The sequence below is a fragment of the Larus michahellis genome, chromosome 2 (genome assembly GCF_964199755.1).
Source record: "Larus michahellis chromosome 2, bLarMic1.1, whole genome shotgun sequence".
NCBI lineage: Eukaryota > Metazoa > Chordata > Aves > Charadriiformes > Laridae > Larus > Larus michahellis.
In genome coordinates this window covers 22,807,932-22,831,921 of record NC_133897.1, presented here as the reverse complement: position 1 = coordinate 22,831,921, position 23,990 = coordinate 22,807,932, and the positions used below count along the sequence as shown (strand labels likewise).

The following is a 23,990-nucleotide window of genomic DNA, read 5'->3' as shown; positions in this document are numbered from 1 at the left end:
AGCTGCGGGGAAAAGCCGGGCCCGACACCCCCCGCCCCAACTTTCTCCCTCGCCCCCCCGCCGCGGCCGCCCAGCCCGCCGCCCCCTCTCGGCGGGGAGGCCGGCGCCGCCTCCCCGCCGCCCCCCCGCCCGCGCCCGCCGCCCGGTAGCTGCCGGGAGGGAGATGCTCGTTGTCACTTTCCCTCTTCCCCCACGCACCGCCCCCTGCCCTCCCCCCGCGCCCGCCGGCGGCGGCGGTGCCCCGTCCCCCGGTGCCGCGCTGCGCGCTCCCCGCCGGCAGCAGCCAGGGCAGGGCCGCGCCGCCACCCGCCTCCGCCCGCCCGCCGCCTCCCCCGGCATGGCCGGGCGCTGAGGAGGGGGGGGCTCCGCCGCCCCGGCTCCGCTCGGCTCGGCTCGGCACGGCTCTGCCCCAGCGAGGGGCTCGGCGCCCGGCCGCCCGCACTCCCCCGCCAATGGTCCAGAGCGACATGTCCAAATCGCCTCCCAGCCCGGCGCAGGAGGTGCAGATGGAGCTGCTGGACAACCCCCTGCCCGCGGCGGCGGCAGCGCAGGTACGGCGGGGGCAGCCGGGCTCGGCCGGCGGCTGGGGCTGCGGCGGGGAGCGGGGCGGGGGGCGGCGGGGCCGGGGGGGCTCGGGGGGCTCGCCCTGATGCAGCGGGGAGGGCAGCGGCGGGGCTGCCGGAGCTCCCCGTCCTTCAACTTCGTCTCCCCGCCGTCAGAAAAGTTTGGCGGCTCCCCGAAGACGCCCGAACCCCCCGTGCTCCCCCTTACCCACAAATGCCGTGTAATTAAGATGCATAATGGGATGCTCTGTGCCATAGAAGCTTTATAAATCAAAGGAACCTTGCGGTTAGCTGGAAGGTGGATATATAAGAATACGTTGCTATTAAGGTGCTTTTCCGTGTGTGTCTTACTCACAGGTTATGGCTATTTTTCCCTGCTCCGGTAACCTGTTGTGTCTGTACCTGATGCTTACCGCGCGCTGCTGAAACCTTCCTCATCCCTTAACGCCGGCTGGTAGCAGGCTGGGTTGATGGGGGAAGGCGATTCACGCTGGTTGTTGAGCAAGATTTTTGGGGAGGCTGAAGGTGTTGAGCACGCCGCAGATTGAAGCCGCTCGATTACTGGGCGGGAGGTGGCTGTACCGTCACCTCTGAAATTTTAACAACTCGGTCCATGTGCGCTGCGTTCAGGTGGATGGGTGAACAGAGGGAGACGGGGTATGGACGTTCGCACGCTTGGTAAAGACTCTGTATTTTGAAAGGTGTTTCCTGTTTAATAAATGAATGTTGCATAATATCTTCGAGTTTGCAATAGTTGGCTACAAAGACTTACGGTGCTATTTTTAAACCCAGTAAAAGGGTGGTAAAATCCGATTGCGTGTGTTTTAAATTACAAACATGCTTGCTCTTGTTAGGACAGAGGTTTTTTTTTCCTTTTGGGGTGGCAGTTTTTATTGCTTCTGCCAAAGCAATCTCTGATGCTTTATTTTCTTCGAGAAGGTGGTCCAGTTTCATCACAGAAGTGCTCGATTACCGGAGGAAAGTGCTGTCAGTCTGTCAAAAGACTTGCTAATTGATCTTTACTTACTGGGGACCAGTGACAGCAGAACGAAATCCAGGCACTGAAACAGAGACTAGGTTAAGCTAAAAAAGAAAAAGTGTCTCTCTGGATGTGAATTTGACTGCAGCCTCCAAGTGCAGAACAGACATAGGGCCATATGCTTTGCCAGCTTCTCCAGAAGCAGTGGCAAGGGAACTAATTTCTGACCTACAAATCCCTCCTTTTTTATATCTTTTCAGCCCTAAGCACAGAATCGGCGACTGTCAAATCATATGGTCCCTCTCTGCTATGGACAAATGTCAAATACTGATCATAAAATTGCTTCGCACCCCTCCTTTTAACTAGGCATAAAGAACCTCTGTTCAGAGAGGAAGAATAGTTTGCTAGCACTCATATTATTTATGTTTCAGGTGAAGTACTTATATTCTGTTTTATAGAATTGGTTTCTGGACACTCACAGCCAAAAAGGTCCATTCTTTAAGAAAATGCGGCTTCTTAGTTCAGGCGCTATTTTCCAGTTTTCAGAACCAAAGCCATTAGGCAAAACAAGAATCATATTTTCTCCATATATACATATTCCAGTTGTACATAAACCTTTGGTGTAGAGGAAATAAGATTATGGAAGTAAAAGAGCCCTTTGTCTGAATAATAATGGTAGTTAATTCCTTAGCATGCACTGCATTGAGAGACAATTATTCTGATTTGAATTTTTGCTCCATTAGCATGATTTCCAAAAAATCAATATTGTAAGATCTTGCTGCTTTAGAGCATACTCACAGTGAGAAGGAGAGGCTTAATGGGAACATGTGAATCATCAAGTAGATTGCCTACAGGTACTTCAGTTATGCCCACCGCTATCTTTTTCACTAAGGTACTTGAGTATCAATCCTACAAACGTTTCATGCCAAGTAATGCGTCAGGAAAAAAACCAACCACCCAACATTCGAGCTTATGGAGTGATATCATTCCTAAAAGTATTCACTCTGAAGTGCTACTTATGGGAATTATGATTTAGCAAAATATAATTGAAGAGTCTTTATAGAGTTGTAACAAGCCTCAAAATCTCTCTTATCCAAGAATTTTACTTTTGCAAAGCTGAGGATTTCTCTTAACCTGGCCGTACATCATGGTTGATATCTTGGATAGCGTCTGTCCATCGATTTTGGCCAAACTTGTCACCACTTGGCAGAGGAGTGAAAGTAGTTAACAGTCTGGAAGTAATTACTCTTAAAAGGTAGTTAAATATGTGAAATATTCCTAGATAGCCTCCATTTCTTATTTTCATAATGAATTTTCCTAACGAGATCAGCAAACAAAATAAAATCCCTTTAGGGGTTGATCATGTACGCTCCCTGGGAAGTTCTTTGCAATGGGGACAAGGTATTGGTGTGCTATTCTGTATTACCTAAAATTCTGTGTCTTTTAGGTACACAGTACTGTAAAAGCATAGTTCTAGGTACTCGCTGTGATCCTAGTCCAGGTGGGGTTGTGGTATAGTTTCAGATGTCCAGCTTTATCCCCAGGAATGCACACGCTGACAGTTACACTGTGGAGTTATTCACAACATCCAGTATGTGTCAGTGCAAAGTGGTAGTTTTAGCTGTGGCCCTTTTGTAATGAGATCAGCATTTGATTTTCTGAAATCGTAAAACAAGCAAACTCTGTTCAAGTGCATCAGAGTTTGATGATCAGTATCTGTTTCTTAAAAAAAAAAAAAAAAAATCAACTGCAGTCCTCTTTTTAATTCTTTATTTCAAGAACCTCTTAATTCTAGGGAGCTGAATTAGTACAATATTCAATTTAATCAGTTTAATTAATTCAGATGCTATGCTGATTTGTTTATATTATAGCATAGCATCTTAATGCCTTTCATGGTAACTCTCGGCCTTTCTTCTCTTTTCCCTCCCTCCCATGTAATTTTTTTTCTGATCCTACTTCAAAGTCCCTCAGTCTCCAGAAATCATTAGATTCGATTTCTATTGCTATTTTCTCATCATAAAGCTTCCTGTGTTGTGTCACAGGAACAGCCATAGCAAATCAGATCAGTGAATTATCCGAGATGTTTCAAAGAAAATATAATGAAACCCTGTATCAAGCAACTACAGACTACCTTGTGGAGGGAGAAGGTATCTTACCCTGGATGAATTCTTCCCTATTCCCCATTATTATTTCCCTCCTGTTCTTGCCGCCTTATGCATCATCTGTCAATGCAGGTCCTAACAACCTGCCACGTTTTAAATGAAAACAGTTCTCTTCTTGATTGTTTTCTTCAGCTGCTTCACTTGCATTTAGATTTCCTCCGTGCCCTGGTGCTGCTACGTGCTTCCCCCCTTCCGAGTCTAAAGGCTTCATCACCTTGGGAGCGCTTGGCTCCAGCTGGTTCTGTTGCATTGCTGAAGGTAAACTGCAGGCATGGGGTTAGGGACAGTTTTCGTTCAGTTTTCCTTCCACATTGACTGCGATTGATGTTAACGTGAATTTTAGAGTAACGTGCATGTGGTGACTCCGGAATATTCGCTTAGTTATTTGGCCCTAGCCAAGGACTGTTGTCCTTCCTGGATCTCCATCTATCTGTCCAGTTGCATAGCACCGTCCCCTCACTGCCTGTCTTGTGGTAACGAGGAATGGCAAGAATAGCCAGAGATTTATTCTCAGCAGATTAATCACACTGCCCTCTGCTGCTGTCTTTCAGCTGAGCTGATTTATCACAATTCATACCGTGTTTACCTGTTGTTCAGATAAACATTTTGCAACAGCGTATTTCCCAGTACTGCAAGAATACTTCATAAGCAATAAACAAACAAAATTTATATCCCTTTGCTTACTTAAATAATAGCAATCACTATTCACTATAGAGGCATGGAAGGTTTTACTCTGCTGGCAGCATCCCTAGGAGCCAGATCCAATGTGTCAGCAGCTCAATGGAGTATATACAAATGAAGAAGAGATGAAATCAAACTCCATTCATTGGACTTTCTCATGGTCCTCAGCAAGAGGTAGTATTTTCACTCCTGGTGTGGTAACCTCCTTTCAGTGTTGTACTCGTTACTGACAAAAATAAATTTTAATAGTCCTTCACTAGAGAAAGCCCTCCCAGTTTCAGCTGTTACTTTTTTGGTTCTTCGCTGCTCTTTGTCTTCGGGTTGATTTTTCATTGTCCTGAACTCTATCAGTAATAGGTGACCTTGCATGCTGATCTCATCCAGAGACGTTTATTTTCCACTTGGGTATTACACATCATCAGCATATATGGTCTGTAATGATCATATTTTATATTTTCCTACAGTGTAAAAGCCCTCTGAAACAATTCAGCAGTTTCAGTCCTAACTTATTTGAGTATCTGGTAACCGTCTTCTAGAGACAATCTCTGGTTTTGTCTTGTTTTGTCTCTAGGTTTATAATTACTAATTGTTACAGATGAAAAGTTCCTGTACTCTTCCAAGGATGACTTATCTGGAGTCTCAGTTGCTTTTCTTCTGCTTCTTTTACTCAGTTCTTTTCTGTGCTGGGATAGAAGAGATTCAAAATCACACAAACCAACCAAAACCAGCCTTCCTGCCCTCAGTCTCTGTTGGCAGGGCAGCAGACCCTTAGCAGAGGGAAGCTTCCCCATGGTTGGGTGTAGCCCCCTGTAAATATCTTTCTGGCATAGAGTCAGATTTCTTTTTCTGTTTGCTTCTGTACGAGGAATAGAGAAATCCATGGAGAGCAGGTGGGGAGGAGCAGGCACGTGGCCTGCAACTGTAGCTGCCAATCTTAAAGGGCTGCAGGAGGCACAGTGGGGTTTGGGCAGGAGCTTCAACACCTACTGCTGTTGCGTGCTCCTGTTGTGCTGAGTTGTGGGCAGACATCTTCATCGCTGGTGTTACAGGGAGATGTGCAGCAGATTTGCACCGAGGTGGGTTCCCAAGGCACTGGGGAGGAGGAGAGCAGGCCAAGTCCCCTACTTCTTGTCTGGCAGGTGGAAACTGCCAGGTGACCTGGTCTGAGGCCGGGGCAAGAGCACTGGGATGTGGTTTAGAAGTGTAGGAACTGGTGAGAATTAGGCTATTTCTAGCTGCAGTACTGGCAAGGCTTTATCGCAGGCCAGCAGAAAAGAGCATCAAAGATTTAACCCTGTTGCACATTTCTCAGCAGAAATGGGTTTTCTTTTTTTTATGGAGGAAAATGGATCATGTGCCAAATACAGTTTTGGATAATTTGGATTACGTGTGCAAGTTTGGATAGATAAATTACTGTGGTTTTTTTTAGTTTGTTTAGATGGATTTTTTTTTTTGGTGTAGGTGGAATATTTTATAAAAGGACTGCGGAATGAACTTAGCAGACTCATCATTGTAGCCTGTGTGAACTCGATGACTGTATATGGAGATCCTCACTTTGACAGGATTCCTAAAGGGAAGTCTTGTCTTTTCTGAATTGTGTCCTGATAGCAAATGATGTTTGTTTGGAGAATCCCATAACCTTGGGCTTCTTCTCTAGTATGGGGACTCTTTCTGTAGTTGACCCTTTATATTCAAAGATGCTCAATTTATGTTCCTGTGCAACCTGCTCTAGATGAGCCTGCTCTGGCAGGGGGATTGGACTAGAAGATCTCCAGAGGTCCCTTCCAACCCTACCGTTCTGTGATTCTGTGAGTGTAGGTAGGTGTGGGGGTTTACAGGTACGCAGCCCATGCTGAAGGCTACACCACCCGGTAGCAGGAGCTGATTGTTTCTGAGTGGTGTCAAGCCTGGCCATTGACCGGGGAGGGCTCAGGTGGTCTGACCTACAGGAACATTCTGCGGCCTTGTTGTGAGGAGTTGATTCAAGTGGCAGTTACTTGTTTTTCCAAGAGGTGGACGGAGCTGGATGTGCATGTTCTGCACTGTCCTGGCATGCTATTCGTTGCCTGGGACATTGGCGTTTTTAAAAATCTTTTAAAGCTTTTGCATGGGAAGGAAAAATGCTTAGTGCACTCTTCTTCATTTCTGACTTTTCTAGCAATTTTGTAATCCTTCGGAGGGTCGCTCATTTCCTTTACCTTTAGGTATTCTTTTGATCCTTGTCATTTTTTCATCTGAATGGTGAAGCCTCATTACAGCTCTGAATTTTTACTTTCTGTTTCGAGACCTGACTCTGCATCAGTGGCTCTGCTGCCTAAATCTTCTACACCTTTCCTTTATTCTTTGAATAGACCAGTAGGATAGTTTTTAAGGGTTTATGCTTGCCACTAACCACAGTATTAGTCTCAATGACTGGTGCTATTTTAACCATTATAATTAGTAAAGATTCAGATTTAACCCTGTGTATGCTGCTTTTCTGTGCTTTGATGTAAACTACCATTGGAGTGGTTACTGGTGAAGGGCATTTTAAGTCTTTTACTGAAGATCAGTTCCCTGGTTGCAGTTAGTTGATCATTTTAAATGTTTTATATTCCCTCTTCCAGATGATAGTATTATGCCTACAGGGATAAACCCTGTCTTCTGCTTGTTGTGTGTGTTAGAGGATTAAATCTTACGGGTGCATGCTTTTCATGTGTTGAGGCAGAACCTCATTAAAATTAAAGGGTTTTACTGAGCAACATTGATCTCATGTGTTTGCAATAATGCGTAATTGTATATGAAACTGTTAATTATCAGGAAACTGCTATGCATGCCTCTAACTCTTCATATGATTCCCATATTTTATTTGATGGGCTGAATAAAGGTTGCACAATGTACTTTCATGTCAGAGTTGGAAGGCAGAGTCTTTCTTTGCTTTATTAAGACTTTGTTGATGAAATATTTTTTTACGAGATTACTTTGGTAGGGCTTTCTTGGGGTTTTTTTAAGGTTTCACATTGTCTGCCAGGTATTTTAAGAAGCTGTAGACCATAAGTGCGTGTGTTGTGTTTCTCGTCTCTGGCAACTCAGCCAATTTTAAAAGAACTTCACACATCTGACTAATAAACCAAGCAACAGTTTTGATCTTGTAAACACACGTATACATAACTTTGTGTTAGATGTTCTGCTGAAATCCAGTGAGAATGTTCTTGTCAGCAAACTTTTTTATATAAACAGGCTTGTTTGCGGTGCAGGAGTCGGTTCTATTAAAATTAACTGGGGCAAGTGATGGTACAGCATAGGCAGCCAGTTATGCTGGGTTTCAAGGTTGTTACCATTGGGCACTGTATGCTGGGGTGCAGAGACTTGTGGCCCCCTATGGTGGTTCTGTTAGGTCGAGCTACCGTATAGATTGAGAAAGACTGCCCCGTGTAGCTGCTTTTACTGGCCAGTGTCCGCACATTGTGATTCAGCCCTTTATTTTTAGCTACCTAATTGCAGCCAACTGCTGCACAGAACACAGATAAGGCAGCTAATTTTAATATGAAAATCACAGTAACATATTGAGTTCATTGTGAAAAAAAATTTCTTTTTTGTTTTCCAGAACGGAAAGTAACTGGTAGACTTATTTTTTATTCTTTTTTTTGGTACAAAGGTCTTGTTCTTGCATGAAGCTCTTATGGAAAAAAAAAAAAAACACTCAAAGAAGCAAAACATTATGAATGTGACAGGATGAGTATTCATGATTCTCCACATGATAGAGATACTTAACCATTTTTAAAAATATGTAAGAATCTGTTTTGTTTATGGAAGACTTATCTCATTTTTAGAAGAAAGTTTCAGACATTTCTGACTGTGGGAATAAACTTGAAAGGCCTGGGAGACAAATGTAATCCCAGATTAGCATCCTTTAAAATAATGAGAAGAGTCATCAAATCCCACTTTTCCCACATGCCGAAATTGTCCCCCTTTCCTCTGATTCAGAGTTGGTCTATGCACAGAAGCAGCTGTAAAACTGACCTCCCCTACGCTGTGTAGCCATGGCCTGCCATCACGTTAACTGGTTTTTTTTGTGTTCAAAGTTAGTATTTAGCTTGTGGTCCTGAATAGTTTTCACTTGTATATAATACTAGAACAAAAATGTGCATGCTGCTATGCACCAAAAAAAAAGCCAACCCAAAACCCTGAAAAATCAAGTTTCAGTTTGAGCTGGATTTGCCATTTGGTGTTACCCAAAATAAATGCTTTTAGGTGTTGCTATGCAGGTAGAGGCGCGTGCGTTTTATCTGTGCTTGTAATGTGTTTTTATTCTGCTCGTTTGTTTTATCCTCATCACTCTAGACACAGTCCCTCTTCTGCCTTTGTAGTATTTTTTTGTGTTATAAAACTGAATGCTGTGATTCTGTAAATAAAATAAATATTGTAGAAACTGGGTACAAATGCAAAAATATAACTGTGAAGAGTATGTGTACATTTTTTCTAGTATCTCCTTGGGGGGATTACAAAATACTATTCAGTACATTATTTATGAAATTGCCTAGATAGTGTAGTCTTTATGTAGATGCTTTATATTCTTGAGCTGCTATGTGAATGTTATAAATTCTTTATTTTTATAAGTATATTTCCATATTCTTCCACAAAAATTGGAGAAAAGAGCGTCAGGATGTTGGCGGGTAGCTACAGTCAGCTACCTCAGTGAGAACTATTTTTAAGAGGTAAACTTGATTTAAAGATGTTATTTGAAGACTACTTCTTATGCATTTCATATACCTTAATATTGTATTCTATTAGGTGGAATATTATATTATATTGTATTGGGTGGAAAAAGATGGTTCTTATAGAACTGTCTATTCTAACAGCACCTGGAAAATGTTTTGAATAATTTGCTGGTAACGGTGGTTCCAATCTACTTTTTATTCTTATAGCTCTATCACACCTTTCTATTATCAAAAAGTTCTTCTATTATCAAATATTCCTTTTAGAAAAGCAGCCATATAAAGTCCTTCCTCATTCAGTTTTCATTTTACATTTTGTGACATACTTGGTTATGGTTCTAGACTCATCAGAATGTCGTATTTTCATCCCCAGAGTGTGTAGCATGCTGATTTTTATGCAGTTCTGCCCCAACCAATGTGTGTAGTATTGGTTCACTTGCTTTTCAGAAACTTACTACACGGCCTTTTTACAATTTTGGAAAAATCACATGAATTTGGCAAAATCTCTTTCCCATAAATCTATATTTTGGGGGAAAAATCATTGCTTTTCTTGTGACTCAATGTTAGTTGAGTGACATAACAGATATTAAATTATTTTTGCTGAGAATCAGTGTCAGGCTGAGAGATCTATTGTTACTCGAGTCATTCTTTTGAAAAGATTGGTATAATATTAGATTTTAACCAGTGCTCTCAGCTTCCCCAGAGTCAACGCTAATGGTCCAGACATACCCTGAGACTGTTCTCCTGCATCTCGTGGGGGCAAGTTACCTGGATTTGTCAATTTGACAAATGATCTGAAGTTAGCAGCGGTTATACGTCGTTGTCCTCAGTTACTCTTAGATTGCAAAATATTCGATCGTATTTACCATATGTGTTACTGCTAAGAGCTGCGGCTCAGATTTTGAACTCATGATTTTAAAAATCTGCCGGTATGAGATTTTAAGCGTGCCTCCGAGCCAGCGCTGGAGCCTGCCCTTCCCTACTATGAGAGACGACGGGACGGAGCCCCAGAGCCCAGCGCGAGGCTCTGGAGTTTGCCCAAGCCCAGAGAAGGGCCCGCTTTATGCACCCCAGCAGAGTTTTATACCCGGTTTTGTGCCAGGGCCGGGCTGTCAGGAGTGCTGTGCTGTAACACGTGCACAGCCACGTTCTCCAGTAAGCCGATCATAATTTCCTCATCGTGTCTAAACCCAGGACCGACAGCGGCTTGGGGCCAAAAACAACAGCAGGATGCGGATGCATGGACTTGGAATTCTAGGAAATAATAGTGGATAAATCATTTAATTTATTAGTGTAATGTTTTGAGATACCAGCACACTAGGACCTTCTTATCAAGAGGGTTTTTTGTTTGTTCGTTTTGTATATTTTAAGGGGAACAATGAGATTTCTGTAAAGGAATTTTTATTCTTGGGAGAAGGACTGTGAGTATAGTATGGGGGAGGATATGAAATTTCTCTCTGAAAACTTAGCATGTAGGTGATGGAGGCTTATGTTTGGTTTTTTGTGTCTTTTTTTTTTTTTCCCCCCACCCGTGAGTTATTGTGGAACTCGAAAGTTGAGTGCCGAATACAAAATGAGAGCTTAGATTGGGAATAGGCCAAGGCAGACCTTGAAAGTGAAGACAAAGACCCTGTTTATTTCAGGGAACTGTGGGAGGTATTTAAAGACAGGAGACGTGATCCAGAGAGATGGATTAGTAAAATGACCTTTACAGCAGCAGGATGAGTGAGGAAAAAAATAATTGCATTTATCAATGTCAAGGAAAATAATGTTTGAAGTAGTCAAGACATGATTTTGATGTAAGTTTAGATGAATTTAAGCAATGTGACTAGATAGGAAGGGCTGTCTCTTAATGTGGTTGTGCAGAAGAATTCTGCCAGATTCTGCTGTACCTGGGAGGAACGCTTTGTGAAGGGTCTGAGGTGGTGCCATGGCACGATGTACAGTCACCACAAAATTAAGTGGTTGCAAATAGCATAGTTTTAAGCTCTCATGTTTTTTGATACTTGTTTTATGATATTTATTGATGGTCTGTATTTATCACACAGAACAAATAGCTTTTTTCGGGAGGTTGGGCCATTTGCTGTGTTTCCAAACCGTAATTTAATAATTGTTTCGTCAGCCAACACTTGCTTTCACCTGATGTCTTTTTGATTTCCTAATAGATAAAAATGATGCCTTGCCTTTTAGTTGTATATTATCCCTTTTCCAGTTACATATTTAGTGCTCTTTTTATTGTTATATTCCTTTTCCTTACTTCAACATTATTTTTTTTTTAAATATTATTATAATTTCTTCCTCAGTTGTAAGATGGTATCTGAACCGACAAGTTGTTGGTTACTTCTTGCTGTTCAGTGGTCCCTCAGCTGCCTTAGCTCATAGCTGTGATGTACGGGAAACTGCTCCAGTATCTCCTTTCCTAGCTTGTTTATTTAAACTAGCTGCAAAACAAACTGTACTTTTTAATCATTGTGACTTGCATGAATAATACTACAACTACACAAGTCTATAAATGCTTCTCCAAACCTGAATGTGGAAAAAAAAAACAAAAACAAAACCCAAAACATTCAGGGTTTAATTGGCCAGGCCTCGTTGTGTTGGTGAGGACTTGTGCACGTAGTCCCATCAGTTACTTACTGAATATGTGCTTATTAATTGGCACGAAGCTGATCATCTGAATCCCTGCTAGCCTAGGAGACATTGGTGATGCTTTCACTGAAAGCTTGTTGTGCAACACAAACTAACGCTGTTCCTCTGATATTTTTTTTTATTTTTTTTTTTTTACAGTCTTATGGTAAAGGGGCAAGAAGAAAAAACCGATTTAAAGGATCAGATGGGAGTACATCTTCTGACACTACCTCTAACAGTTTTGTACGTCAGGTATGTGATTTTCACCTTTTAAAAGGCTGGATGACTTGCTGATGTTAATGTTCAAGTAATTTTTTTGAGGGGTAGATTGTCAAATCAGAGTGATACTGTAGACTGAGAAACAGCAGAAGCCTCTCTCTGCTGGCACAATTAAAAATATTTGGTTGCTATTGTTTTGATCTTGGCAGAAAAATACCTTTTCATTTCTTATTCATTTCCATGTGTAGTAGTTTGCATTATTTTTCTTCCTCTAATGCTGTCAGGTGATTAAATCTGGAGGAGGAGGTGGAGTCTGATGAAAGCGCCTAAAGTGGCAACATTTGGGAGAAAGCATCAAAACCCTACCAATTGTTGGGGTTTTCCTGCCTAAAATAGTGCTCTGCGAGGCAGTGTTAACTTAGATGCTTTCCACCTACATCCCAGTGTTATTTTAAAGCACGGGTTGGAGGGGAAATCCCTGGCAGCATTTGTCCCCGTTGAGCTGATGCTGAAAAGCCGGTAGAGGATGGAGCGGTGCTGCAGGCTCCCATGACCTGTGCCTACGTGTCTCTCTCAAAGGGGGAGACCCAAGTGGATCCAAGACTTGTGTGGGTGCTTGGAGAACAGCTCAATCTCACCAACAGAGGTAACAAAAAATTGAGGGAATGGTATCCAGAGTCCGGTGTGGTCTTTGGCTGCAGAACGGTGCTACTGAAGCTGTGCTTTTGTGGAAGGAGTGTGTGTTTTGATGTGCTTCTGGTGGACAACAACCTGGAGAGCATGAAGGGTGCCCAGAGCATCACAATATCTGCACCTGTGCAGAGCCTGAAATACAGTTCTTCACGGCTTGCTGATTTAAGCTGTGGTTTTGCAAATGCAGACTTTGCCATCTTTTTTGGAGGGGTTTTGCAGTTTGGGAGGTTTCATTGCAGAGTTTTTGGCTTTGCCGTAAGCAGGCACCAGAACTCCTGCTCTACCTGCTTGTCTTGCATGTTCTTCCATCTCAGAACATTTAATGGCACCACTGTTGTTGCATTGGTTGTATCGGTACACATCTTCTGTTTGCAAAGTTCTACTTTGTCCTGCCGTGATCATGTTTGCAGGTTTTTGTGATAGGCTGTGGATTTGATAAAGTCAGGTCCCTATTACATTTCAGTGAACATAGGCACGAAATATTCATTGATCGTGGGAGTTTTTCCAGTGGCAGTAAACAATATGAAGGTGGAAACCCTGGATCAAAACATTCCTTATTTGTGACGTTTTGTGAAAAAAAAAGCAGTCCAAGTAGTGTTTGGGAGCAGCAACAGGATCTCCCAGTTCTGAGCAATCTTTGTAAGGAAATCTGTGTTGCTGTTTTCCTTAGCTCCTCGTGGATGTTGAATTAAGTCTGGAACATTTTTAGCAGAGTGTGAGTGTTTATTTTACACTGACTGCACACGGTTCTTTGCCTTTCTTGTTTACCTAAATGAAGTCTGAAGTTGGTCTCAAGTATCTCTTCTTGCTGGCAGGAGGGGGAGCAGGGCAAAGAGGATGTAACACAAGGAGGTGGATCATCAATCTACACGTAGATGTTGAGGTGGACTCCTGCAGTCAGTGGAGAGCCGGTTTGCTCTACAGACTGTGGGGCGTGATTTATCAAATCTTCAAAACAGACATAAAACAGGGTTGGTGAGCCACAGTCTAAAAGTGTCTTTATCTTTCCCAGGGCTGTAAAGGGACCATAGAGCGTGACTGCCTCAAGTGTAGATTTTTAGAGAAGATATTTATATGTTTCCCTGAATTAATCCAAATTTAGTAATTACGCAAGTGATTATAATACAAATGACTGAAAGGTAAAAAAGGCTTCTGCAAAAACCCCGAGATTGAGTAGATTGCTGAAGCAAAACTGATTTTTGAAATGGCATTGCCACTGAAGATAATAAAGGGATGTTAATGGATAAATATGTTATGTGACATTGTCCAAAATAAATTTGAAAAAATAAAATCATCACAAAACATTCCTAGTAAGTAATGTACAGGCAGAGCTGTTTGTATTGTAGCAGATGTATGAGAGAAGCGTCTCTTCACAGTTGCTGTTGAGAGGTTTATTTCAGAGCTTGGATGGCATCTTCAACAGGCTTTCCTGCTCTGATTCTCCTCCTGGGACAGCTTGGTTTTCTCCTGCACTGGGGAAGAATTGCCACCAGCGTGACCAGGGCACCCAGTGCCCCGGGTATTAAACAGAATGAGTGCAGTTGCTTTCTGCTGGCTGTGCTGCTGCCCCCTTCGCAGAAACTACCTCGGTGCTGCTTGTCTCCATCTTTCTCGGAGGTTATTTTACATGGTATAAACGAACAGAAATATTTTGCCAGAACCATTCATTTGCAGGAGAAAAAGTGACTCCAAGAATTTGGTGTTTCTCCTGAGATGGGCGAGAGCTGCAGAAACGCAGAGCGAACAAATGAATCCAAACCCAGTAGAATCAAGGACGTGCCCATTTAATTTTATGCTATTTTATTTTAGTGCTATCTTAAAACCAGGAAGTCAATTTTTGCTTGGAAAGGGGTTTGTGGGGTTTTTTGGCAGTGGTTTTGATCTAGACATGGTATACGCACAACCTGTTTGTTTCTGTGTTGCTTACAATGCCTATAGCTGCCTTTTTTTACCCTCTGAGTTCATTTTCCCCCCCCTCGTTTCCTGTCTTTCACATTTACATCGTAATTTGTCCTGCAAATTTTATGTGCATCTCTACAAGTACTCCCTTCCGCTCTCAAGAAGGAATCCTGGGCTTGTCCTGAGCGTTTATTGCTAAGGTCTGCCTCTGTTCCTCATAAAGAAGAAAGAATGTTTGGAAGGTGCTTTTGCGTCACATTTAGCTGGCCTGTCCTTAGGCTGGGAGAGCTGGGAGAGGCGTGCAGGTTCTTCTCATGAGCATCGGTGGAAAATGGACGTTTCCTAACAGAGAAATACAGTGGTGCTGGATAAGAGAAGACAAATATGTCTAGTCCTGAAGAAATGTTATGCGTGTGGAAGGCAGTGGAGGTATTGTGCAAGAGCAAGTTAACTTTTTGCATATAGGATTCGGTCACTTGAACCCACAGAGCCGCCGGCCATTTAAGTTAAAGCCATTTAAGTTAAAGCCACTGCAGGAGGGAGGGGGTTAGTATCTATTCCTTATGTTAACAAAGCTTTATTGTGTCTGCGTTTTACTCTTTCCTTAAGGACATCTGCACCTCTGGCTCCAATATGTACCTGGCAAGTTTCCTGCAATGCATACCAAATGCTACAGTAGTAAAAATAATGCCAACTTAGTTTTGTTTGAATGGTAGAGAACAAAGTAACATTTTATTCAAATTGCTTGAAAATTCCTGCTGTCGTGTAAGGAGGATGAAGTGCACAGCCCTGTGCGCAATGATCTTTTCCATTTAAATCTGTTTTTCGGAGTGCTGAAATAGTGCAGAGCAATCTATCCACTATTGTTTCGAATGTATATAAAAGAAGCATTAAACTGAAGCAAGAACGTTTCTAAATATAAAAAATACAAATTTAAAAAAATCGTTCTTTTCCATCCAGTTAAACCTCCCCAGTCCTGTGATTTTTCTCTGTTGATATAGGTTTTTGTTTCTATTTTTTACTTGTGACACTGTAGAACTGATGAGATTTTAGGAGAATGTTTTGGATCACGTTCTATTTGTTTGCTACAAACATTGGTTTGTTTAGTTTTGTCTCCAGAATATTATTGATGATATTGGAGCTTAAAAAAAAATAACAACAACTTGGCCTTGCTTTCACTTGCCAGCAGCTACTGCTTGACTTTTCAGTAGCAGGAGAGGGAAGAATTTTTTTCCCCCTCTGTTGCGTTGTGAAGTCTTATTGGCAATTAAGCGGTGTATTTGGAAAGCAGAAGCATCACTGCACACCAACCAGCTCCTAACTGACTCTAATCAGTTGTCTTTAGGGAGCTAAAGAACATCGTGTTACATAGTTTTCATCATCTTTTTTTGAGCTTTGGAGTGATAAGCAGCTTGTTCTTAGGGTTAGCTATGAAAGACTCAATTGGATCTGATCTCTGCTTGCTGCCATTTTGACTGATGCGTGGTAACGATTTTGTTCCCGAGGGTTTTTTCAAAATACAGATCAGACAAAATATTTTGCAGACAACACTACGGCACTTCCCAGCAACATTATTTTAAGCAAATTGCATGTTCTGATAGCATTACATATTTTGTGGTTGCACTTCTGGACCTGTCTTTGTGGAGGTTTTATTTTAAATCCTAATGATTAATCACAGAGGCAGTCTGAGTTGTTGGGATTTTTACGTATTGCAAAGGCAGATTAGATTGTGAAATAGACTGTAGACTATGGACTTGCTTACTGAAATATTTAAGGTTTTACAAATCTGTTTTTTTGCCTTTAAATATTGGCCTGATGCCTGTTACACTGTGTTCACTCAAAAACACAGCTATAAATAATTATGTAGGGAATTCATTATTCTCCTACTTTCCTCTGAGGACATTTGCCTAGCTGTGTAATTACCTATTGAATTTTATGAATGGTAAAACTAAGATTTGCACTGAGAAACGATTTGAAAATATTGACTCAGTTTTGCTCATAAACATGCCTCTTAATCTTGAGTTCACCAGAGAACTGGGCCATGTCAGAAACGTATTCCTCTCTTCTTTTAATTGCCTTTTCGTTTTTTCAGAGATAGAGCTTAGCTTTGATTTTTTTTTTTTTTTTTTTTTTTTCTCCTTTTCACGAGGGGAAGAGCTTATGTATTCAGCTCATACACGCAGCCTGCCAGTGAGGCGATGCATTTCCAGGCTGAGCCGCGAAGAGCTGGGGTAGAGCGGGCACAGATATTAGCTTTGGTCTTAATGCCCAGTACTAACAATCTTATGCTGAAAACCTGCTTAGGCTTTCTCTGCTAGGACTGTTCCTGCTTTTTGAAGACTATGTGTGAACAAGATTGTGGCTAGCCAGGAAGTCTAAATAAATAATAATAATAATTAAAAAAGCTCATTTGCAAATGAATATATTCTTAAATTCTTTGTGTGCCTTCAATTATGAGACATGTTTGGCTTGTAGAGAAAAAAGGAGCTTTGCAGACTTGCCTTTAGCTCTTACACATAACAAAACGAGGTATGTCAGAAATTTTTAGCCATATTGTGCAAACACTGATTGTGATAAATGAAAACGTATACTACTGACCTTTCTCATCTTTTATTTCTGATGCTAATGTCTGGGCATATTTTGTTAGGTTCAGTTTTTTCTGGTCTAATTCTGCTGATTTCACTGAAAGCCACAGCAGTGATGCTTGTGGCCTGTGCTTGCTATTGTGGTTGCATTGAAGCCTTACACAAGCGGTACGTACTACAACATCTGCTTATTTAAAACACATTAAAACCGTTACTTCATGGGTTTTTAATTTGATGGAATTGTGGCATCCAATGTTTTTCACCGTGAATTATAAGTTTTGGAAGGAAATGTATTGCACTTGGATAAAGCCACCTTACAGAAGGTTGGTATATGGAGTATGATGTCTGTGTTCTGGCGTTAGCGGGAGCCACCAAACTTTGCTAGTGTGTGACCTTGAATCACAGGCAGGCAATGTAGTTTCAGGGTGACGTGCTGTTTCTGTCCAGCACTGTTAATCGTTTTTTAGTCAAATCCAGCGAGTCTGTGTTTGTTGTGATACAAAATTAGATAATGTCTCTGTGAATAGTACTAGTATGGGAAATCAACTATTTTTTATCTATTTCTTGTCATATGAAGTATACCCAGTTCACAGCGGAAGAGTGGGTGAAGCACTTGGAGCAGTGTGGGGATTCATGAGAATATGTCAGTTCAGCTGTTGATGTCGAGTTTCATTCATGGCTGATATCTCAGCTCCTCAGTCATGTGGTCAAAACCGGCTAGATGGAGGAGTGGGAAGAGGACAGCTTTTAGAAGAGGCCTGGATTGGGAGCGTGTGGCTGGAGGGGAGGAAGGGTAGAGGGAGGAGAAAGGGGCTTTCCCTTCTGATGGCAGTTGTGAAGCTGCACTTTAGGCTCTGTAGACATGGGAAAATCACATTAGGCTCATTGAGCTATAGATTTCCTCAGCTGTAGTAAGGGTTTGAAAAGTCTCCTTTTTTGGCCTGGAGAGAAAAGAACAGATGCCCCTATAAAGCATGGGATTTTGGCATGCGTGACTGGAGGGGAGATGGCTGAGAAAAACCCTGCGGAAAGGAAGTTCATTTGCGGACTTCAGTTCTTTCATGGGCCCTTTTTTGCCTCAAATGGTTTCTAAGAATAGAAATCAAAATGCTGCCATGTGTTTAAAAAAAAAAAAAACAAACCACACACCCTCTAACCAAAACAAACAGGCAAAACATCATAAAACTCTTCTTACACATCCGTTTACTCTTCTCGTAGCAGGGTGTGAGAAAATTACAGGGGGGAACAACTAAATAAAATACTTTATTAAAAACTGAAGGGTAGGAGCCCTCCTTATAGCCTGTTTGAATTTACTCTGCACGCAGCTGAGGTCAGCACATCCTTTTCCAAGCAGCAGTGGGAACTGTGAAATTTTGAAGATCGGGCTCATATCTAATGGCTGCTGAGATGATTGCCAGTGTAGCTTTTGAGCTTGCGAAGATGATGGGTGGGTGTTGTGGGTTGTCAGAGAGGACATATGTGGCCTCCTGTGAGAGGATGGGGAGAGAGGCGAGCCCTGAGGTGGGAGGTAGCGTCCCCACTGGTGGCAGCGGTTGGACCTTCTCCTTTGGTGTTCCCATTGCTGCCATCTTGCGTGTGCCTCCTGGCTGTGTGCTTCTCCTCTGGGCCCATTAGGGAGAGGAGAAATGGAGCTTTCCAGCTGCTCAGGAACTACCACAGCCTGCACTCAAGTTTGGCAACATCAGATTTGCAGTGGAGCGTTCGAAGGGTGCGACAGGACTTGTGCGTCCCTGAGCAACGTGGGATTTCTGCAGGTGACAGAGCTGCGTCTGTGCTGCAGGAGAGGAGGAGGAGGAGGCAAGGGCTCAGCTGCTCAGGCAGTTAGAGATGTGAGGGTTTTTGAAGCATTTAGGCAAACTGATGGAGGTAAAGCATCATCATTGCAAGCTTACTGAATATAGAGTTGGAGACTCTTCCATCATAGTGCATGGCATAGGGAGTGAGCAGAAAGGCTTACGCCTAACTGTGTTCTTAGGCTTTCTCTTTGGCCAAATGTCTTCATGACTGGCCATTGCCCTCTGGCAGTCTCCATCTTGCAGTTTTGTGCTAATCAGAGTGTGCTTTGCATGTGCTGAACCTCTCAAAGCCTTACAGCTGCGCCAAGAACCTCCTTGCCTGTATTTGGTGGTCTTTTGGGTGGGGTATAGCGGGAGCTCCAAGAAAAAAACTATACGCTTGTAAACAGTTAAGATCAAAATTAGGAATAGAACTGAATGAGAATCAAGTGTTTTATTTTGTCCCCTGCTTCTCCCAGGAAATTCACTGTGGTTTCTAGTTCTCGTGTGCAGCATTGTCTTACTCAAAATAATAATTTTAAACATTGTGGTGAGATGCGAGGTTCTATTAAATGCCATCATAGATGTCTTCTGGTTATAGTAAGCATGGACATATGAAGTATCTGCAATGGAACAACAGTTCCAATGCATATATTTAATTATAGCTAATGAAAAAAACTGCCGAAAAATAATGTATGAAGATAAATGCAGTGTATTGACAACTTCATCTTACAGGCCTGTTTAGTTGGAGTGGATTTGCTTTGGGGTTGTTTTTTTGATTTATTTTTTTTTAAATGGAGCAGTTTATTGGAATTTTTTATAAGGCCTTAAAATATGGGTTGGTTTTTTTTTGAGAAACAAGGTAGTTTAAGTCACTTGCAAAGTTCAAGTTTATAACTATATGTGAATGCACCATAAACATAGCTGCTGATTTAGTTCATTTTAAGGAAAATTAAATCTGAAATTATTTTTCTCATTTTAAATATTGCATTCAGGGCTTGCATTTATGCTGTATGGTTTTGATTGGGAACAACTGTCTAACACAAGGGAACAGTTTGGTCCTCTGTATAGCAAATGTCATCTTCCACTCCAAAATGCAAGCGATTCCAAGGAAAACTCCACTGATTTGCCAATGTGCCGCAAACTGCTTCAGTTTCTCTTCAGTGTGGAGCCCGGGTCGTGGGAAGCCTCAGAGAGCAGAGACAGGTACTTTGCAATTAGACAGAGGGATCTACTGAATCTTTTGTCTTTCACAATATCCCACCAGTATGTTCCTGCTCAAACTCAGGAGCCTTGTACCTCATTAAGTAGATATATTACAACATATACAAGTGCCATTTCTGTCCAATTAGTCATGAATTTGGTAGTTTTATGGGCAGTTGCAGCAGAGAGCTGTCTTCTCTTGGGCTTTGTATTTAGACAGTACTTTCAACACTGATTATATGTTTCCGTAGATTTGAACGTTGCTTTCCTCATCTGATCTCACTCAGACTTTTCTTTGCTGGAATATCGGGTTCATTGAAAAGCTTCATGCTCCACTACTTCTAAAATGAATTATAAATCTTCAAACAAATTTACAGGAAGGCTTTTTTCTGGCCATTGAATTACAGAGTGATATCAATGTGAGCTCCATGTGAGCACAATTAGTGCACATTTTTTTCACTGACGGTCACATAATATCTTAGTTCCCAAATATGACTGGCCTGAAAAATAGTAGGACCTGAATCAGTCCTAGGTATATGAAAAACTGGAAAGCTACCCTTCCTTAAAATCTGATATTGTGGGATACCTTAATTCTTCCACCTCTGCCAAAGGAGGTCATTAATAATCTTGCTGAGATGCATAGGGTTAATTCTAAGCTCCACATAAACCTGTAGCCTCCTGTATGATAAATGATTGCCATCAGATGCTTTACCTCTAATCAAGTCTTGGGTAGGAAAGAGAGATGGCTCTTGCAAATGAGTGAGGAGCTGAAAGAGGGCAGGATGGATGAAGTGAAAAAGGGAGAAATATATCTATATATGCCTTTGCTGTCTTTCCTTCTATTGCCTCCTGTGATATTTTTGAGTTTTCAGTTGTTTTGCAGATTGAACCGGAAAATATTTCTGAAATCTAGGAAGGTTGTCACAGGGTGAAAACTAGACTTCTGCTTTTATGATGAATTAGCTTGAGATGCTGTGTCTTTCGTGTTAGAAATACAGCTTTAAGACATCGATCAGTTGGCTCTGAAATGTCTGCTTATCGGATGCTGCTTTTGGAGGAACTGAGTTGAAGGCAGGCGCCATGGTTCCTGTAGAAACAGCAAAGCATGGCTAGTTGGGTTTATTTTTCATACAAACTATGAAAATTATAGTATAAATTCAGTAATCTTCCCTTACTACTTTTCTAAAAACATGTTATTGCATGCATAGCTCTTTGAAAAAGAAATCATTCTTTGTCCACCTTCTTTGACCGTATTTACTTCTTAGTAATTCTTTTGAAAATAGTAACGTGTCAAGGTAATGTTTGCTTATAATAAGAAAAGATTAAAGATTATTTCAGTCTTGTCCTTGAAATAATTGCCAAGGAAATTGCCAGACTTCATAATAGAGTATAATCAGAAGTCGGCTGATTTTACACATCTCTTCCTAACACTGGCTACAGTTTTTCCATCATCTGCCATTTATATAGAAATAGAAATAAGATGCTTTCCTAATCTGCTTGTATTGTTAAATAATGCACTAAAATAATATGTTAATAATAAAATTTCCCATGCTTTTGAGAAATAATGTTTGCTCGAACTCCACCAGCACTTTGAAGATATCAAAGGGTAAAATTTGTAAAATCTTCATGTTTCTGTTATTATCTGAGAAAAGTGAACAATATTTAAAATGCTGTTTCGGACATGACAAAGAAATGAAAGCATGTTAATAGATTTGACCAATTAGGCTGTTACTATACTGTGAAATCTGACTGTAGAAAATGAGTCAACACCTTACATAATAAATAAGTGTGGTTTAAAGTCTGGTGTTGAGATAAAGCCTCTGAATGAAATGACACAGCCAAGTGGAAGAGAGACAGCATCAGTTTGAGGCCTAAGAAGCAGTGATTCACTGGAGATAGTCTGGAAGAATTGGCAGCGTGCTGTGTGCTTTTTTCATGGAAACGACTTAACTCTGGAAGGTTTAAGGTTTTTCTAATCTTAATTGATTAATTTCTCATAAGCAAGAGACCAGTACTTAACTTTTATTTTTTTTTTTTGCACACTGTTCAGTGTGATATTTATGTATTTTGGAAAGACTGCATGCAATTTAAAATAACTTAAATTTGCATTGTTAGGTAAAATATTGCTGAAGGTTTTGAAGAGAGAAGCTGCTTGAAGGTTATAATGCTCTGTCAGTAGTTTTGCAGAAAAGTTTGGGATTACCTCCCATAGGTAGCATCTGAACGTAATACCTATATATGTCAGCAGTATCCAGTTCTTACTTGAAGCACCGCTTATATCTGTATCTCATTTTTAAAGTGCGTGCTTTGCCATTTTCTCAGCAGTGCAGCCCTGGCTAGCTATGGCAGCTGAAGCCAGTCAGTCTGCCAGAGTGTCTTCTGGCAGTGACAGACAGTGGGCGTGAGAAGGGCTTGTGCCAACCAGTCAGCCACAGACTACGTCCTTCTCCCTTCTCTACTCTGAGGCAAATCCACTAATACCATTTTATGATGCTCTGATGCCTCTCTCTTTGCATGTTTCCTAAAATCCCTAGTTAAACTAGCTAGATGATTTATTAATGCTGTATTAAAACTTTTGTATTGAAAGTTTTTTCTATTTACCACAAAACATGCTCTTTCTTAAACCCAAGTGACGAATTCTAAATCTCTTGGGCTTGGACGCAGGCAAGGGAGCAGTGCTAGTGAATGGAAACTGTGCAGGGGACCTCCACACATCCAGAAAACCTGTGATCGCCAGGTCTGTGTCAAAGCTTGGGGTTTGTATGGGTTTGCATCCAAGGTTTTCACTGAGAGATGCAGAGCATCTGCTCTGCGCTTCGAGGTATCTTAATTCCCAAGTGCACTTAAGTGTAACTTGTAATGAAAAGTATTACCCTCAGGACCAGGTCTACAAACTTCTGAATGTCTGCGTGAGCCATCAGGTCTTGTTAGGAGGCTACCTGGGAAGAAGACTAATTTAGAGGAGGAGGGAGTCCAAAGTAAGACTTTTTTTTTTTTTCTTTTTTTTTTTTTTTTTTTTAATCCAACAGGACAGTGGCTTTCCTTTTCCAGTCCGTCTCAAGACTCTCATCTTAACCCAGTAGACACTTTTGTGTTTCTTCATCTCTTTGCTCAACTGTATGGTTTTTTGCATCTGGCTGAATAGCTTGTCAAATAGACACAACTATCATAAATCCTGCAGAAACCCTAGGAACAGATTATGTGAGTTACTCTTGTCTTGAAAAAGAGCCAAGATATGTCATCTTTCTTCCACTGGGGCTGGATTCTTTTATTCCCACTCACAGCTAGGATCACTGGTGGCACACTTGAACAATTTAAGCCACAACTTAAAAATGAAACAAAGGATTGAGAAGCAAAACATATTCTGTACACTGTCTGCATTATATCTGCTAAATGCAGTTTCCTCTGTATGCAAATGATACCTATTAACTGTTTAAGAGCCACAGTCATGTTTGCTATAAGCCTCTGATGAGAGAGATTCCCTAATTTACAATAACATGTTAAAGTTTTGTTGGTTGACTGCTCTTGAATGATAAAAATAATATTTTTTGAAGTTTACATTGAAGGTTTCTGTAAGTCTGCTTGATGCATATGTCCCATGTTAACTGATGGACTCATGGTCATGATGTGTGGTAAGTTTTGTGGGCTTCATGGACGTGGTACTGACCAAGAGGTTAAAGACACTGCAAGAGACTTGTCATCTCGGCAGGTAAATGAATGCAGAGTTCTCACAAATCCATGTGGTCAGTGTAAGGATTTTTGAGCTACTCTTTACTCCTTCAAAGTCTAAACTCGATTTCTAAAAGGAATGGAGTTGTATTACCCAATAGTTATCTTGTATATCCTTCACAGGTTTTTTGTTTGTTTGTTTGGGTTTTTTAAATTTTG

General features: G+C 41.4%; 1 protein-coding gene across 2 annotated transcripts in view; it reads left to right on the top strand.

The window, feature by feature from the left end:
• Positions 1 to 321: 321 nt before the first annotated feature.
• CACNB2 (calcium voltage-gated channel auxiliary subunit beta 2) overlaps positions 322 to 23,990 on the top strand; it is a 256,438-nt gene continuing 232,769 nt past the window's right edge. For both annotated transcript variants that reach the window (XM_074574508.1, XM_074574507.1), the window contains exons 1-2: positions 322 to 551; positions 11,867 to 11,959. In XM_074574508.1, coding sequence (XP_074430609.1) covers positions 453 to 551; positions 11,867 to 11,959 — 192 coding nt within the window. In that variant the 5' untranslated portion in view covers positions 322 to 452. The remainder of the gene's footprint in view (positions 552 to 11,866; positions 11,960 to 23,990) is intronic.